This window comes from Lissotriton vulgaris, chromosome 10 (genome assembly GCF_964263255.1).
Source record: "Lissotriton vulgaris chromosome 10, aLisVul1.2, whole genome shotgun sequence".
Taxonomy (NCBI): Eukaryota; Metazoa; Chordata; class Amphibia; order Caudata; family Salamandridae; genus Lissotriton; species Lissotriton vulgaris.
Window position 1 is genome coordinate 8,614,580 of NC_141698.1, and position 13,147 is coordinate 8,627,726.

At 48.3% G+C, this 13,147-nt stretch overlaps 1 protein-coding gene across 1 annotated transcript in view; it reads left to right on the forward strand.

Moving 5' to 3' along the window:
• The window catches only part of PHF8 (PHD finger protein 8), a 102,479-nt gene that overhangs the window by 32,268 nt on the left and 57,064 nt on the right, over nucleotides 1-13,147 (forward strand). Inside the window, exons 10-12 of the mRNA XM_086940171.1 lie at nucleotides 39-130; nucleotides 7,000-7,089; nucleotides 11,221-11,484. Of these exons, the coding sequence (XP_086796297.1) occupies nucleotides 39-130; nucleotides 7,000-7,089; nucleotides 11,221-11,484 (446 nt within the window). The remainder of the gene's footprint in view (nucleotides 1-38; nucleotides 131-6,999; nucleotides 7,090-11,220; nucleotides 11,485-13,147) is intronic.

Here is a 13,147-nt window from a genome sequence, read left to right on the forward strand (position 1 = left end):
GTGGCATGTCATTCATCTCGCTACTCTCCATTTTCTAGGCTTGCGGGAGAACCGAAGACACCCAGCTTCATACCTGGTGCACGGAGCAAAGGCTCTAAATATGGCTTTCAGAGCCTGGACTAAGAAAGAGGTGAGTGCTCCCTGATTGTTTTTCATGTATGTTAGCCACGGTTTCACTGAAGTCTACAGAGACCGTCTACCTCACAACTTTACAGGTGCATAGATCGGCAAGCGCACTCTTGTCTATAGAGCCAGGGCTGGAAGAAACTGTATCGCCTCATCTTTCTCAGCGCTTGCATCTTTAGAACCTGGGTGTGGATAGTGCAGAGGTGTATTTAACTATGAATACATCAGGCAGGAGAACAGCTTTCCACTTCTCCAAGAAAAAGCTAAAGATCCTGTGCTTTTAAAAGACCTGCTTCCCTTTCTTCATTCTTTTGATGGCATGTACCAAAATTGTTTTCTAGTGACCGGATACCCTGTGCCTTGGGCAGCAGCGCCCTTTACGTATATTTTAACCAGGGCTCCCAGTTTTCCATTTCAACTTATTTTCTTTACAGATAAATACATTAGAAAAATCAATGTTTTCCTTCCTCCATTTTTAAATATGGAACAATAAAGACCTTTCTCTTATTTTATTATTCTCACTACTGTCTGATGCTTGGCAGGTCAGCTGGTGAGTCGATTGACAGGGGATTTAAAAAAAGGAAAACTATTTCTTAATGATGGTTAGATAAGTGCAAATCTAAAGCTGTATATACTGTTCTGCAAAGCCAATGTTTTCAGATGACTCTATAGTACCATAAACAGCTAAAGCCTCGGACATTGAAATTTGAGTGTATTTTTATCCGTTACATAAATGTGGAAATATGCCCTATGTGGGTTCGTTTATAGAGGAAACAGAAAATAAAAATGGATAAATAAAGATGGAAGTGTAATAATAAATATCATTAAACCAGGAGGCCTAATTATAGCTTAACTGATGTCACTAGAGCCATGACCAGACGAAGGGATATTGCCCTCTCAAGGGCTCCACAGGTGTGGATCTACAGATGCGTCCGTGTATCTGCAGCCTTGATGGATGAGAGGGATGCTTTTGAACATTTCCTGTTTATGTACACATGGACTTTTGAGAGATCCTGCCTGTGCTTCGTTTTTCATGTCCCATCATAATTGTGGAGTTCTGCTGAGTAATGTATGCCGTCACATGCATACACATGGGATTTACAGTGCGAGCTCCCCCTGGGAGCTGCTCACAAATCCACCATTTTAATGTCATCAACATGCTTCGTTCACTGTTCTGAGTGTTATGTCTGCTCTTACACATGCCTTGTTCACAGTCCTGCTGAGTCAATCAATCGAATTTTTAAAGCGCGCTACTCACCCATGAGGGTCTCAAGGCGCTAGAGGATGGGGAGGGTGGGTTTTGAGCAACTCCGTGGTCATCCGAAGAGCCAGGTCTTGAGATCCTTTCTGAAAAGGTGCAGTGTCGGGCATAGTCTGATGCGGAGGGGGAGTTCGTTCCAGGTCTTGGCCACAATGTAGGAAGGTACCTCCTGACTATGGTTGCCCCCAACTTTTTGCCCTGTGTTTTAGCTGGTTTTTGACATAGTCGACCTGGGGCCCTGCCAATCAGGACCCCAGGCCTACTGCTCTCTCTGTAAAATGGATTCCATGTACCCTAGGTGCATTTCCAATTGGTACTGGGCCACCTTATCAGACCCTGTAACTCAGGGCATAGGTGTACCCAGGGCTGCCAGGGGCTGCACATGTATTATGCCACCCCTGGCTGGCCTCCTAAATTTGACACAACTGGCTGCATGACAGCTGGGGCAAGGTCGTGTAATCACCCTTTGCTGTAGGTGTAGTATACCTATACCTAACCCTAAAATGGACACACAGATTCCTATCAGTCACTCCTATGGCAGGCCTTGACAATCCTGAAGGCAGAGTGCTTGGAATCGTGTGAGATGGTGCTCTGGCATGAGCTGAGCCTGTCTGCAGCTTGCGGAACCAAGTCCTAATAGCTGTTCCATGATATTGCATACCATATACTCTTAAGTGCATTATAATCCTCGCGGTTAAATGCTAACTTTGGTATTGCTTTATCAAAACATGTCGAGTAAGGTGTCATACGAATTGGAATACTAACCCCTCGCCAATTCTGGCGACGGGGTTAGCATTCCACCCTTCTAGAGGGACACGACATGTATGTAACTGTGAACCCTGGTTAAAGTTAACTAAAGCCTCAGCTCCACAAAATGGATGCTGCCACCACAGACACGAGTCTGACCTCCTGCTGCTGGGAGTCCTTCCAGCGAGGGAGGCTTGGACAAAGGGTTTCCTGTCCGGGGCGGTGCTAGCACCGTCCCAGACATGGTTTTGTGTATCCTGGGTAGGCAGGGCTTTTCAGGAAGGTGACTGCTGAGTGGCACCCCGGTGCTCACTACGCATAGGCCAGTCAGAACCAGTTCCAGGGGCACACCAGCCCTTGCCTGGGGAAGTCCGGCAGGGGAGAGGGGTGTAACCACCCCCCTCCTGGTCCCACCCATAGGCAGGACCTAGTCACCGGGTCAGCCCCCTTTTTTAGTATAAAGATGGGAGCGGGCCCCCTGTTCAAATTAGATCATCTTTGGAATCAAGACACGACTTTCTGCGAAAGGACTTCAAGATTTCTTCCTCAATATTCTCCCTTGTGGCTAAGGAGTAGTCACCCTGCATCAAGCGGGCACCATCCTAAGAACACTGCGGTCTGCTGCAAGTCCTTCTTCACGAATCCGACGACCCAGCTCGACGAGACCCGGCTTCCCTGGCACCTCTGACCTCTACTCACCTCTACAGCAAAGCTGAGAACCGTGAGTGCGACGAGACCTCGAGGGACCGACGATCGCCAAGACTGCACGACTTCTTTGTAACAAGCCCACCGAGTCTTCCACTGGTGAGTGCTTTGGGGTCCGAGAAGCCCCAACCCTGCGCAGCTCCAGCACCCAAGATCAGCCTCCCTGCATCTCCACGATCTGCGTGGGGCCCTTCTGCTGTTTGCTGTGCACCGCGTTGTTTGGCTACTAGCCGGCTGGCTTGTGGCCTTCTGAACGACGCCCGACGACATCACTGCTGCTGGTCTGGTTGCTCCAGACTGGCCCTTGCTTCCTTCTTCAAGAGAGGCACCCCGGACCCTCCTGGTCCACTCCAGACGCCATTTTAGGTCCACCGCGTGGGCTTGAATTTGCCAAGGCTTTGTTGCCCAATCCTGGGTCCAGCGACGCCGACAGCTTCTATCTTCGTGGGACAGCTCGATCCTCCTTCCTGGTCGTCGACAACGCCTCCTGGTCCGTGAGATCTTCGAGCACAGCGTCACCCACTCGCCTTGTCGAGGTGGCTACCATCCGGTGCCCTCCTGGTGCCCACTGACTACTGGCTAGTAGTCTCGAACTTGGTCCCCTCTGCTTTCAGGTGTCATCTTCCATCGATCCAGGCTTGGATCCACCGAACTTTCTTCACTGGTCGCCTGCCAGCAACTTCTTTCTTCCAGGCTCCTGGTCCGTCAACGAGGATTCCCGACGTCCTTTGAGTCCTATGCAGCTGCAGCCCCTGGGCTAGGTAACTTCGGCATTTCGGTGCCCCAGCATAGCCTCAGTATCCAAGGGTCAGAATCTTTCGTTTTCTTCCTACCAGGTCGGGTTCGCCCGAGAACACTAACTTTGCAAATTCTAGCTACCATAGACTTTGTCCCGCATCTCGCGTGAGAGTGCACACACTGCACCCGAGTCCCCTGGGTCTCCTAGAAGTAATCTAACGATTCTATAGTCAAGTCCTAGCGATTCCAAAGCCTATTAGTACTGTACTTACCTGCTAGTAATTTCGCATTCCACTTTTCTAGTATATGGTTTTCCGTGCCCCTCGGGCATTTGTATATACTGTGCTAACTTAAGTATTTTTGTACGAGTTTTGGTTTGTGCTTAGTACCCTGTCCTCATAAAGAGTACAGGGCTGTTGTGATTCTTAATAAATAACTGTTTATTTTCATAACACTTGTGTGGTGTCCTTTCACTTGGTGTTCAAGGGGTATATGTGGTATAACAGCTGGCTTAACACGCCCTCTCGAGTCTTTAGCCTTAGACTGCTCGTATCCACGCTACTAGGATAGCTGGTCTATAAGGTTGACTTACAACCAATCATCAATAAGGGTTGCTGGACTGATACATAGTGTTCACTAGAATAGTGAGCACTGCATATCAGGCCACCTTCTCACACACAATGTAGGAGAAAGATCTGCCACCTCCTCTGGTCCTTTGGATGCGGGGGACCGTGGCAAGGACTAGGTCAGCAGAGCGGAGGTTTCTCTTGGGGGCGTGGAAGGAGATTATTTCGTTGAGGTATTGGTGTCCGGTGGTGTGGAGGGCTTTGTAGGCGTGGGTGAGCAGTTTGAAGGTTATTCTTTTTTAGACAGGGAGCCAGTGGAGGTTGCAGTAGTGTTTGGTGATGTGGTCAAATCGTGGGATGTGGAGGACAAGTCTGGCTGTGGCGTTCTGGACGGTCTGGAGTTTGTGGAGCAAAGTTTTTTTTAATTCAGCGTAGAGTGCATTTCCGTAGTCCAGTCTGCTGGTGATGTGTGCGTGGGTGACGGTCTTCCTAGATTCGGGAGGGGGGGGGGATTCCAGTTAAAGGTCTTGTGGAGGGTGTTGAAGCATGTGGAGGACACAGCGTTGGTCTGGTGGCTCATTGTGAGAGAGGAGTTGAGTATGATGCTGAGGTTTCGAGTGTGGTCCGTAAAGGTGGGTGGGCTTCCGAGGACGGGGGGCCCCCAGGTGTTGTCCCATGCATGCGAAAGGGGTGGGTCAGAGGATGAGGACTTCGTTTTCTCCGAGTTGAGCTTGGTGAGGGAGAGGATGAGTTGGGTGTCATCTGCATATGAGACTGTTGAGTCCGTGTTTTCTATTGATGGTTGCAAGGTGAGCCATGTAGATGTTGAAGGTCGGCCTCTGCGGACTCCCCCTATCTACAACTGCACCCCTGAGAGCCTCTTTGAACGCTGCAGCAAGACTCATCACTGGATCAAAAAAACACTCTCATATTTCCCCTGACCTGAAATCCTTGAACTGGCTACCTTTTGAAGCCAGAATAATCTGAAAATTGCCTGCATGACTCACAGGGCTGTACACCACAACTCACCGGGCTACCTCACTCAGAAGCTGACAATATCTGGTGGCTCAAGAACCACTAGAAGTACAAAGAATCTTCTTCTGAAACCTCGGAGATCCCGTAAGGAAAAAACATATAAACGCTCCTTTTCAGGAATGGCACCCAGGATTTGGAATTCACTCCTTCCAGAAACCAGGCTTATCTCCTCCACTACATTTTTTAAGAAAGAAGTAAAAGCTATCCTCATGGCTAAATTCACCTGAACTTTTACTTTGGAACTATTTGAGACTCTGCACCTATTTGTACTACTCGTTTTTCTGATTGTCTATTTGTATTATTGGTTTAGCTGATTGACTATGCTCCCCCATGTACCTACCCTATTTTGCTACTCATTTATTACCTACAACTATTCTTTGCTCAAAAGTCTGTTAATCACTCTCTTGTTTTCTTACCCCTTGTCTTTGTAAAGCGCTCTGATATCTGCAAAGATCTTGTTCGCGCTATATAAAACTTTCCAAAAAAAAAAATGATTCTTGGGGTACTCCGCATCTAATCTCTGTAGGTTCTGAGAAGGGCGGGAGTCTTATTCTTTCTGTTCTGCCTGAGAGGAAAGATTGAATCCAGTTCACTGGATTCTGGCGTTGTGGAGTCTGGCGGCTAGTGGGAGACGGTGTCGAAGGCTGCTGACAGGTCTAGGAGGTTGAGGGCTGCCGGGTAGTCTTTGTCTAGGAGGGTGTGGATGTTGCAGTGGCGGCTTTGAGGGTGGTCTTGGTGCTGTGGTTGATGCGGAATCCAGACTGAGAGGAGTCAAATATGATGTTGGTTTCTATGAAGAGCGCTAGCTGGGTGTTGAGTACTTTCTCAATGACTTTGACGACCAAGGGGAGAAGAGAGATGGGCATGAAGTTCTTGAGGTCTGTTGGGTCTGCCGAGGGCTTCTTGAGGAGTGGTTTGACTTTGGCACGTTTCCAGTCATTAGGGAATGTGACTGTCTCGAGGGAGCAGTTGATTGTTTGTTGTAGTTCGGTGCGATGGTGGAAGATGTGCAGTGGGTAGGGGGTCAGTGGACGGTTTTCATAGTTTGTGTGCCGTCTTCTACGGTGAGAGGTGTCCAGGTGAGGAGGGTTGGCTGGATGGCGTAGCTGGTGGGGGGTGTTGAGTCAGTGCCGTGGTCTCGGTCTTCGAAGTTGTTGTAGAGCGTCTTGATTTTGTGGTGGAAGAAGGAGCGGAGTTTCTTGCAGAGGTCTTGGGAGGGAGGGACGTTGGTAGTTTTGATGTTCGGTCTGGTGAATTGTTGTATGATGGCGAAGTGTTCCTTGGAGTTGTGGGCGTTGGAGAGGATTCTGTCTTGGAATAATTTTCTCTTTGGTGATTTGATGAGTTGGTGGTGTGCCGTGGTTGTGGCCTTGTAGGCTGAGCGTGCTTCTGGTGTTTTTCAGTTTTTCCATGTTTTCTCTAGTCGGCAAAGCGGTTGGATTCTCGGAGGTCCGTGTTGAACTACCTGGCTTTCACGTTGTCGTCTGGTGGAATTCTGGAGGGGACAAGATTGTTGGCACAGTTGGTGGTCCATTGGTGAAGGTTGTTTGCTGCTGTGTTGGCGTCCATCGTGACAGGGGGAGGAGTGCAGCTGAGGGCGGAGGTGAGGTGTTCTTGTGTGTTATGTCGTCTACTCCTACACATGCCTCGTTCACAGTCCTGCTGAGTGTTACGTCTGCTCCTACACGTGCCTTCTGAACGCTTGTGCAGGGGTTTAGATGCATCTTTCCCCTCACAGGGGCTCATAAGCCCCATAATTTTAGAGTGTCCAATGTTCCTAGTTGAAAGTGGTGCTAAACGTAATGTCTGCTGCGTTCCCAGGCAATAGCGGACCACGAGGAAGAGATCCCGGAGACGATTACAACCATGCAGCTCATCAAGGACCTCGCCAAGGAAATCCGCCTGGTGGAAGTAAGTGGCCTGCTCATATAGACAAAGCCATGGAATGGAATGGATGGGTGAGCAGCAGGGGCTCAGAGTGGGGAGGCAGAGAAACAGCAACTCATGGAAGGGCCATCATGCCAAGGTTCAGCGTATCAGCAGGAATGACCACAGATAATTTGCATGTGGCCGTGCAATCTGTATTTGTTTTTATTAAACATCCTCTGCAGATTTTGCTTTATACAGGTGTCCATGGAGAAGGAATTGCACACTCTCTCTGATGGTAACTGCACCCTCTACGAGGTGCAGTCTCTTCCTTCACTGAGCTGCACATGGTTATTGTTCATGTGCATTTAAGAATATTTATTTTTCTCTTTTTGCCATAACTTCTCAGCAACATGCTGAATGACCAGATCTAAACAGAATATGTAAAAAAAAACCATATCATTTATTTCCGGGCCAGCTCTCCCCTTTTCACATCGATTTGATCAATAGCAGAATAGTAAAATAAAAATAAACTGTTTGTACATTAATGTTATTAAACATTTATTATGCATATTCAGCAATCAAATGCTTGATTGATCATATTATTAATTCTTGAACTCAAAAGTGGAACATGAAAACATGAAAAACTGTTTTGTTTCCTTGCTAAAGAGCAGCCAAATGGAAGCTTTGACTAAAGAACAACCCAGTGTCTTAAAGGCGTTTATGTCCTGGGGACAAGCCCTTTGATTCCAGATAGTGAACCCTGTATAGACCAGCAACTGCCATGAATGAGAGTGGGCTCTCAGAAATGACTACATGTCAATCAGTTGTTGTAAATATGTCTGCTTGCTTCGCAACAAGCCCATGTGATCGAGACCCCGCTGCGCTCCTCTGAGCACCTTTGCACATCCTACATGTTAACTCTGTAGTAAGTAATTGGCCAGTTGTATGTGTATTGCAGAGCAGCTGTGTGTGAAGTCATTACTAGGTGTGTGGCATGCTACATTCACTCCTGATCTTTCCACTGGAGAACCCCGTGAAAAATATGATAATAGTATTGAGTTCCAACTTCTGCTGGCCTAATGGTGTGCTCTCTTCTTTGACCCCTGCACCTGTAAGCAGCAAGTAACAATGCTAGTTCGATAAATACTCCGTATAGGAGTACATATTAGTTTTGTTTGTTAAGAGCTAGTTATTACCTCCATGAGACACTGATCATGCTGGCATGCTGCCTGCAGCGCGGCACTTTAATACATTATTCTGTTAGAAGAAATATTTTCTTACATTTTTCTTCCTGTTTGAATGTGTCACTATTTACAATATTAAATATTCTCCCTCAGGGAAGCAGGAAGTTTACGCTCTGTGTCCTTTGTAGGAAGCTGGCCTGCTTTATGTAGTGTACTACCAAGAGGTACACTACATAGAGAGTCCTGACTACCTGTATTGGCTTGTATTGCTTAAATAATAATCCAAAATGCTCTGTTTTGTGGAGGTGTGGGCGAGCAGTTTAAGCGTATCGGAGGGTAGTGTTAAGCTTTTCTTTTTACACACAGAGTAAATAAATGAGATACTCAAGAAGAAACTTGAGACCAATGTAGAAAAATGACAGATTTTTTTTTTTATAATTCTTTTTATTCAAATAAAACACCAGCAAGGAGAGACAGTACAGAGGTTTGCTCAAAGTTGCAGATTCTCCTTCAGGGGGTCACAGGATAATCAATACATACCATTGAAAGTAGAAAAACAGATTTTTATATTATTTTAGACACGAAGATCTTTAGAATTAGTAAGTACATTTTGAGTTATCAATTTTTACAGTCGAGCAAAAATGTCACACTCATGCGCTTTTGTGCATTAATGCTTTCCTATGGCGAAAGAAACATATACTGCATACAAGTATTTTCAATCTTATTTCGGACTTATTGGGGCTGTCGGGGGTAAAGGTTGCAAGATTTACTAGCGTTTCGGATTTACCTGCCTTAGTGTCCGAGTGCAGAGGTGCTGAATGGATTGGTAGCCTTGCACTACACCGTTGACAAAGAAGGGGTGGCCACCATGAAACAGGCTGCAGAGGGGGACTTTGGGACAAGTACGGAAGCTTCCAACCAGGCGTTCAGTTCGTGAGGGTCTTGGGAGTCGGAAGTACGGCGGGGGGGTTACAGTTAGTATTCGTGGGGCTGGGGAGCTCTGGTGCAGAGGGCTGTGGTCGGCTGTTCCTGTGTGTCTAAGGTGCTCACAGCTATTGGTCAGACCTGCAGAGGGGGACAAAACTGGACAGCAGGGCCAATCTCCGCGATGGTCTTTCTGCTGCAGGAGTCCCACGTCTGCAGATCAGTCTTAGTGGTGTTGGTGTCCGGGCTAGACATTAAACACGCCATTTTTGCTGCAATTGATCCGGTAACCCGGGTAGTGGTGCAGGGCAGGTCCTGGCGTATTTGGACTTGGTGGGGAAACTGATCTGACCCTCTAGAGCTCACTGACCTCCTGGTTGGCTGCTGCGTCGTTGGACTCCGCGATCAGCATAACGGTTAACCGGACCTTGTGATCTGTGCCTGCAGGTTGCAGGGAAGTGGTTCCTCGACTTCAGGGGAGATGCTGGCGGTTTAGCGAAGTGCTGGCAGTCCTTCCGATGATTTTAGAGGATGCACAGCTGCAGGATGAGGCTGGTATTTGCAATTGTATAGACAAAAGCAGGCAGACAGGGTTTGGCACCAGGTCCATGTATAGTCTTCAGTTGTTGCGTTCTGCGGCTCTTCTTTGTCCTTCTTTTTGTGTCAGGTGAATCAGCGTTCCTGGTGTCAAGTGGCTGCCTAAATGCTGGATTTAGGGGTGTTCAGGGGCGAGAAAGGTAGTAGCTAATGGGTTACTTAACCAAGATGTGCTTTGTGTCTGGTCCCAGAGAGTAGAGCTCTCGACCCAGGGGTCTAGAAACATGTCCGGTGGTGGCAGGCTGCCTAAAGCCAGTCTGTGGCCACACCAGGGTTGGTATTTTTTCAGGGGGCACTTCTGAGGCGCCCCTTTGAGTACAGGTTTCAATAACTTCCACACTGGTATCAGTGTGAGTTTGACGGGGTAGTTTGGTCCCAGATACTCCTGGGTTCAGAGAAGCCATCATGGTTTCCAGCCTATGTACTCTCTATGGCTTCACTGGCCCTTAGAATATCTAAGAATGGGCGTAAATATTGCAAGGGCAGAACTGCTCATGCAGATATGCCCACACCTGTGGTATCCTGCACCCTGCCTTAGGGCTGTAAGGCCCGCTAGAAGTGCTAGTTGACATGGCACACAGGCAGCGTGCCCTGTCAACTTTGTCTTTTGTCTGCACCAGGGCAGGCATGCTGCTGTGGCAGTCTGCATGGCCTAGGTGAGGGGTCCCTAAGGGACCCTCTCCGGTCCCAGTGCCCCATAGGTACCCAGGTACCTGAAGGGCCATTTGCCGGATCATTTTTAGGGAAAGAAGACCATTACTGGGATCCTGGAAAGCAGGGTCCCAGTACGCTTCGGTCAAAGTTGTCTCACAAGCCAGGCAAAAAGTGTGTGTTTTGCACACCTGCATATTGCTGATTGTGTATCCTCCCATAGGATAACATTGTACTGATTGCAAAATGTAGAAAGTGTTCTCTTTTTACATTGAAAACCAGAGATATTGCAAAACCTATTTTAATGCAACTAAGAATCTATGGTTATAAGTAATATTTTTACAAACCATTGGTCCCGGATTCAGAAATTGTGTGTGTAATTATTTCTTGCCTATTTGTGTACAACCGATGCTTAGCACTGCCCTCTGATAAGCCTACCTGCTCGCCCACACTACCACTAAAGAGAGCATTAGTCTTAGCTACTTGAGCCTCTGTAAACCCTCTGGGGATCCACTGGACTCTGTGCCCACTATACCTTACTTTGGTAAAGTATATGCAGAGCCAGCTTCCTACAGCCAGACTTTTTATCCTCTCCTCAGCCCAACCTAATGTCTTGTCATTGTCTTTGGACTCATTAGGGGCGCGACATATTGTGGCTGATGAGGGGTTGAGCTTTGGGCACTGCATCCTGCCTGGCACAGCGGGTGGGGGGGGGGGGGGGGGGGGGGGGGGTCTATGGAGCAGACCGGGATCAGTGGGGAGATAGGTGCATTGCAAGACGAACATGTGCCCAAATTGAAGCTTTCTCTTTTTGCAGGATATCTTTCAGCAGAACATTGGGAAGACTGGCAGCCCCTTCGGATTTAAGAGGAGCCCGCCATCCGGTGTTGTCTCGCCATCCAAGCCAGTGCTGCTGTTGGCTGCGTCGAGCAGCAAGAGTCAGGTGTTGATATCCAAGGAGTTGAAGCGTGGGCGAAAGTCCCGGGAGGGAACGTCTTTGATCCCCAAGAGACTTGATCTGGAGCTCCTCAGCCCCTTCGAGCTGCAGGCCCTGAAGGAAAGTGGCTCCCTGAAGAAGGAGGTTTGTGGGATTCCAGCTACTCCTTCCCTGATGAAAAGCATTTGTGATCTTTGTGCTATGAACCTGATCCCCCTCGTCATTCAGGCCCTATCCGGCGTTGCCTTTATGATCTGACTCTCCGCTTTCTAGTGCCTTTTCTGTAGGTGAAGCTGATGTTCCCTAGACCCCCCCCCCCCCCCCGCCCCCCCCCCCCCCACCTCTACTCTTCTGTGGCTATACTTTCATCCCTTAGTTGCTCATTTACCACTTGTGATATAACGCAAGGGCTTTGACTCCTTTTGTTAGATTGTTTTCCCACTGCCGTCTGGTTTGGGCTTGTGTGCCCCTCCCCTGTATTCCATTCTATTCGGTACGACTCTTCGGTTCGATCAGGTCTTCGGCAGTGCTGTTTGTCTCTGTCGTGCTTGTCAATTACTGTGCCGCTTTAAAACTTCATCAGGTCGGGCACCGACCCTTGCCCGTCTCGCCCTACTGTGCACAGTCGATGTAGAAGATGTGTTCCGGATGGAAGAAACACTTTCGATTTTACCCGCGAGGACACTCTAAATATCCTCATACAGATCAACGCCCGGTGTGCAACCTCTGCCACGCCTCAACCACTGCAAGGCTGTCTGCAAGTCTTTCCGTTCCAAAAAGAGTCTCCAGGACCGAAGGGCTCGTCATTTGGAGATGTTTCATCGGACTGAAGATGAGACTCCTGACATTTTTGGGGAGGAACATGTCCAGGAGGAGCCTGCTGCAGAAGAGTAAGAAGGGGCTTTCTCCGTTGAAGAAATCCCGGTGTGGAGGAGGAATTGGAGTACACCCTGACACCTTGGCAGTGCATGAGTACCATAACCCCAGACCCTGCTCCACAACACAAGCATAACTTAGAAGACGCTCCCTTCCCAATATTCGAGGTCACTGGACGGTCACTGCTATCTGGCCATGATCGGATAAAAAAAAAAACACTCTGGATGCCCGGCCCGGCACAGAAATTCCAGCAAAGCTATGCCCTATGTGTTGACTTTCTTGGAAAGAGCTTATGCCCAACCCTCGCGACTGACTCGGCCACCAACCCCATCTGTCTCCATGCAGAGTAAGAAAGGTTCAGCCATTTCAAAACCCTTAGGTCTGAAACAGTCTGAGAATAAAACCTCGAAGCATTCCTTGGTTTCAATGTCTCCTGTAGAGCCTATCCTTGAGACGATGGACATTTGAAAATCGAAGACTCAAATTCAAGAAGGCACTGGACGAGTAATGGCCTTACCTCCACCAAAGAGGCACTTGACCTTTGAGGATGCATTGGGCGCTCTTGTTCGCCCCAAAAAAAGAGAACAAAGGATAAAACATTCAGTCCTACTAGTCCTCGTGCTATGCCGCTACTGGTCCTCGTGCTATGCCCCTGCCACCACCACTACCTGATGCCACACCTTTAGAGTTACTAAAATAAGACTGGGCGAGTGGGAGAGCCGTAAGGGGATCCTGACCCACGGACACACATGACCCAGCTTGAGTTAACCTATGCACACAACTTGTAAATCGCTCTGATGCCTTCGGGTCTCACTAGCAGTATATAAAACTCAAATAAATACAGATCCCATGACGACAAATGATCCAGGCCTTTATCCAGCCCGCCCCTTCCCTTCGGAAGGTGCTAGTTCTTTCCAACAGGTCATTGCTG